Source organism: Crocuta crocuta, unplaced genomic scaffold (genome assembly GCF_008692635.1).
Source record: "Crocuta crocuta isolate KB4526 unplaced genomic scaffold, BGI_CrCroc_1.0 scaffold463, whole genome shotgun sequence".
NCBI classification, from domain to species: Eukaryota; Metazoa; Chordata; class Mammalia; order Carnivora; family Hyaenidae; genus Crocuta; species Crocuta crocuta.
The window spans coordinates 1293420-1298573 of NW_027527929.1; the positions used below are offsets into that span (position 1 = coordinate 1293420).

General features: G+C 59.4%; 1 protein-coding gene across 3 annotated transcripts in view; it reads left to right on the forward strand.

Annotated features, from left to right (window-relative positions):
* Positions 1-541: 541 nt before the first annotated feature.
* The window catches only part of NT5DC2 (5'-nucleotidase domain containing 2), a 7657-nt gene continuing 3044 nt past the window's right edge, over positions 542-5154 (forward strand). Inside the window, exons 1-8 of one of the 3 annotated variants that reach the window (XM_077749794.1) lie at positions 542-760; positions 3575-3759; positions 3901-3975; positions 4215-4270; positions 4390-4483; positions 4662-4790; positions 4902-4962; positions 5042-5144. In XM_077749794.1, the coding sequence (XP_077605920.1) occupies positions 562-760; positions 3575-3759; positions 3901-3975; positions 4215-4270; positions 4390-4483; positions 4662-4790; positions 4902-4962; positions 5042-5144 (902 nt within the window). In that variant the 5' untranslated portion in view covers positions 542-561. Of the gene's footprint in view, positions 761-1672; positions 2672-3574; positions 3760-3900; positions 3976-4214; positions 4271-4389; positions 4484-4661; positions 4791-4901; positions 4963-5041; positions 5145-5154 lie in introns of those variants that run through there. The other 2 variants (XM_077749779.1, XM_077749788.1) reach the window with 2 other exon arrangements.

Consider the following 5154-nt stretch of genomic DNA (forward strand, 5'->3'; position numbering starts at 1 on the left):
GCTGGTCGTCCCGGGGCCCTGTCGGGCCTCCCCGACGCCCGGAGGCAAGCAGTCCGACGGGAGGGTTTGTTCCCTGGCTCCGTCTGAAGGAGCTCGGGGTTCCCGAAGCGGCCTCCGGAATGCGGAACCCCCACCGTCTTTCCTGGCGATCCCGCCTGCCGGGATGCTGCGGCGGAAATGCCCCCTACCCCTTGTTCTCTTAGGGGCCCTTAGTTGGGGCGGGAGCTCCAGGGACAAAGCCGGCCGGCGGCGCTGCCCACCCTAAGCGGACGCGGTCTAGACTTTGCAGACACCTCTAGATTGCCACCGAGGTCCCGAGCACTCTCAGCCCAGGAGGAAAATGTGTTGGTTGGAGAAACGAGACCAAGCGCCCCAGGACCCTGGAGTCCACAAGGGTGGCTTCATCTTTGGCCAGGACACTGCAAAATGGGTTAATGAGGCGTCCCCCAGAGAGGCTAGGCTGGGATGCCCTGATCAGGCCAGAGGTCCGAGAGTGCCCGATATTTGTCTCTCCAGGCACCGCCGCCCCCGCCCTCCGGGCTCTTGCTCTGTGGCAGGCATATGTGGTTTGGGCTTGACTCTATCACTGACCAGCCGGTGGTGCTCAGCAGGCCGCCTCCTCTTGGACCCTCAAAGTCTACTGTACAAAACACAAACCCACAACGCAGGGCTGTGGTGAAGATTCGGAAGGAACCAGGCCAGGAAAGGGCAGGGGAGCTTCTAGAGGAGCCCCCAAGGGTGATGCGGCTCTCATTGTCTGGTAAGACAAAGTGGCCTGTCTGGAAGATTCCAGATGACTGGAGCTTCCACTCTAGCTGTGTGGAGAGCTGGACAGGACTCGCCCGAGAAGCCCAAGGCAGAGGAATTGTGGTTCTGAAGCCCTTGGGTCTCTTTCGGGACCCTGCCCCCACCCCCACCTCCTTCAGTGGAGAGGACAGGCCTGGGATGCTGTGAAGGGGATGTGTTTGCTCTAGGTCTGGAGAAGACCTTCCGTAGGTCTGCCTTGTAGGTGTGGGAGAGAACACAGGGGGGCCTACTGGGCTTTGTCACACCTGGCTCACCCGGATCTTCAGATCTTCACAGAGCCACCCAAGCTCCTCTCGATGTGAAAGCTCCTCTCGACGTGCAAGTGTCCTTTCCAAGATGCCAGGATGAGCCAAACTTGCACCCCTGAGTCCTAACTCATCCCTCTTGACTGGGTTTTCTGGGGGAGATTCTGGGCATTGAGGTATGCCTTGGGCTAATGCCTGTGGGCAAAACTTCACCTGGGAGCCAGGCCCCAGCCCAGTGCCTCCCCGCCAGGGACGCTGAAAGGCTAGGCCTTTGGGACAGAGTGATTTAAGGCAGGTGGAGTGACCCAAATTTTAATCTCAACTGCATTGCCTACTGCTGGATGGTTTAGAGCAAATGACTTCACCTTCCTGAGCCCATTTCTTCCTCTGGATGATGGGTGCATAAGTGGAACCATCTCACAGGATTGGAGTAAGGCTCAAACAGGATGGGCCTCTAAGGCACCCAGCAAGTGCACCCAGCAGCATCTGGGAGGAAGGCACCCACAGTGAGTCTTACAGCTGCCGTGGGGAAGAGCTGGCCCTGGGGCAGAGGTGGGAACTGGGGGCTGAGAAGAGGAAAGGAGGGTGAGGTCTGCGCAGTGAGCCCAGTGAACTTGGGAGGCCAGTGTAGGTGAGGAGTAGATCCTCCCCCACCTGGTCCTGTGCACCACCACAGTCCCATGGAAAGGCGTGGGACCTCGTGGCCCCCAGAGCTGTGCTTTCCTCCATCCAGAAATCAGGTCAGAAGGGCAGACCCCATGGGCTGCGTCTCTATCCAGCTTTGTTCCTCAGAGGATTGTCCATCCCAGGAACATCTTTGAGGACAGAGGCAAAGCCTGGCCTTGGCCAGGGCTCTGCCAGCAATGAGGGGCTACACTGCCAAGCAGATCCCTCCCCTCCTGGGGGCTACTCGATATGGTACCAAGAGTCACAGTTGGTACCCAGGAACTCAGGACCGTGGGGAGAGCGAGGCCCGGGGACCTAGTGACATCAGAGAGGCCTCCAGAAGCAGCTCCCTAGAGAGCTGAAGGCAGCTGTGTCTCCCGTGCATCCAAGTGAGGAGTGTTCTGTCTGCACCCACCAGTCTGCGAAACAGCTGCTCTGTGCCAGGCTTACGTTGGCCTGGGGCCCCTAGAGGAACCAGCCACACTTGTTCCCCCACCCACACCCTGCACTTGGCTCCAAAGGAAAGGGGGTAGGGGTGGAGCCGTGTTCCAAAGGGGCCTCCAAGGCAAATGTTCCGAGCGTGGGAGCTCGTGGGTGTCTGCCTCCGCACACAGGCAGCTGCCAGGCCTGCTGCGTGGCCGAGGGCTTCTTCAGGCCCTTCCAAATCGTGTGCCTCGTTGTGTCCGAGACAGGAATTCCGTGGCGGCTTGAGCTGTGGGTGTGGGCCTTAGCCACAAGCTGGTGGTCTCAGGAATGGGACCTGGAGCCCCTGCAGGGTGGCGTCCTGTGCACCTAATCTCACCTGGTTCCGTTTCCCACACCCTGCTCCTTGAGTGATGCAGGGAGATCCAGGACAGGGAGGCCCATCGCCATTTAATCCTACGTTTGCCGTGGGTGCAGAGCAGGAATGCTGCACAGAGCGCGTTCAACAGGACCTCTCGGTAATTCTCCAGGTTGGCAGTTTTGTCCCCCCTTCAGAAATAGGGAATCTGAGGCACAAAACATGAGGTAACTTTTCTGAGGTCACAGTTGTAAGAGGGAGTATTTGGCCTGGTCTCTCTGACCTCAAAGCCTGGTGCCTTTCCCCATCCACCTCCCCTACTGTATAGATGGGGAAACTGAGGCAGAGGAGCCTGGGACCCCTCATCCTCCTCTGCCTCCCTAGGACTCTAGAGCCTACTCTGCACAGTGTCCCACTCAACCTGTCTGTAGCAGCCAAGGGCTTGGGGTGGCCACGACCACATTCCCAGAGGAGAGCAGCCTGGGTACTGCCCCACGGCCCAACATCACACATCCTGCCTGTCGTAATTAGCAATGTTCCCTGGCCAGAAGCAGCAAATGTCATTATATGGACTGGCGGGCCGCTGAAATCCAATTAGAGTGGCCTTGCTCCACAGGCCATGGCAGGTGCTCAGAGCCGGTAATGCTAGCAGCAGAGGAGCTACCCCATACCTGCCCCCCCAACTCCCATAATGTTCCTCGGTCCCAGCCGGGGCTTCAGGCAGGGTAGAAAGGGTCCAAGTGTGGCCACGGGTCCGATGGGGCTTATGAGAGCCTGGAGGGAATGTGGGCTCAGCGCACCTGGTGGGCTACAGGCAGGGGTGTAACCCAAACCCAAAGCTGGGAGCTCCAGCCGTGGCCTTGTCTCATTGCCAGCTCTGCCTTACCCCAACCACGTGACCCTGGGCAAGTGGCATTTCTGAGCCTCAGTTTGACCATATGCAGCCTCGGGCTAAGATTGCCTGTCCTGGATGGTTTCATGAGGCTCCTAGGGCTGGGCACCTGGAAAGTGCCCAGTGACCATCTGCTGCCTCCATGTTCATCTTCCTCCTCATACTTGCACCTCCTCCCTCCAGACCTCCTGCCCCCTGAGGTCTGCAGTCTCCTGAACCCAGCAGCCATCTACGCCAACAACGAGATCAGCCTGCGTGATGTTGAAGTCTATGGCTTTGACTACGACTACACGCTGGCTCAGTATGCAGACGCGCTGCACCCCGAGATCTTCAGTGCCGCCCGCGACATCCTGATTGAGCACTACAAGGTGAGGCTGGCCGGGCAGACGACTCAGGCCCCGGTGGAACCTCATGCTGAGTCACGGGGGTCCCCTGAGGCGACTGCCCAGCCAGAGGTCTGGTAGTGCCACTGGCTCAGGCCGGGCCTGCTTCCCCCTCGCCCCCAACAGTACCCAGAGGGGATCCGGAAGTATGACTACGACCCCAGCTTTGCCATCCGAGGCCTCCACTACGACATTCAGAAGGTGAGTGCTTAGGCCCTAGACCCCACGTGGCCCATCCTGACTGGTGTGCTTCGACAGTACTTCCTTAGCCCCCATCCTCTGAAAGGGGCTACCCCTGGCCTCACAGCTGTAGCTTCACGGGCACTTAATCCCCTCGGTACCTGCCAACTGGGGCTTCAGCACAGGGGCTGGAAGAGGCTGGCTTGGGGCCCATGTGAACCCCTTTTTTATCCCCCATCCCATTCCCCTGGTGCTCCCAGAGCCTTCTGATGAAGATTGATGCCTTCCATTACGTGCAGCTGGGGACGGCCTACAGGTCAGTGCAGACTGCCCTGCCTGACCCTGCTGTCCCCCAACCCCCGCCCCACCCTGCATCTACACTGTGGCCTCGGCTCAGAACCGCTTCAGACTCATGATGTCTGTGCATCCACCCAGGGGCCTCCAGCCTGTGCCTGATGAGGAGGTGATAGATCTGTATGGGGGCACCCAGCACATCCCACTGTACCAGATGAGTGGCTTCTACGGCAAGGTACTTGCTCCATCTAACACTGCCACTGGCCAGGGCGGCCAGCTCAGTGATCTCCCTGTGGCTGCCCGTGCCCTGACCCTCAGGCACTTTCCCTCCACCAGTGTCCCAAGGCACACTGGTCTCCAGGCGAGGGGTGGTAGGGCTAGAAAGGTTGCTGAGGTGACAGCTCCCTCCGCAGGGACCCTCCATCAAGCAGTTCATGGACATCTTCTCGCTGCCAGAAATGGCACTGCTGTCCTGTGTGGTGGACCACTTCCTGGGTCACGGCCTGGAATTTGACCAGGCGCACCTCTACAAGGATGTGACGGTGAGGATGTTGGGCCTGCCTCTCTGGGTGGCAGGGAAGATCAAGTCAGCCACGGTGGGGCAGGCCTTCCTACGCCCCACTACACCTTCACAGTCCCTCTCCTGCCCCCAGGATGCCATTCGAGATGTGCACGTGAAGGGCCTCATGTACCAGTGGATTGAGCAGGATATGGGTAAGGGTAGACAGTAGTCCTGCTGTGGCTTCCTGGGCAGGGGGCCAGGCTGGCCCTCACAGACACATCTCCCCGTTAGAGAAGTACATTCTGAGAGGGGACGAGACCTTCGCCGTGTTGAGCCGCCTGGTGGCCCATGGGAAGCAGCTCTTCCTCATCACAAACAGTCCTTTCAGCTTCGTGTGAGCTGCC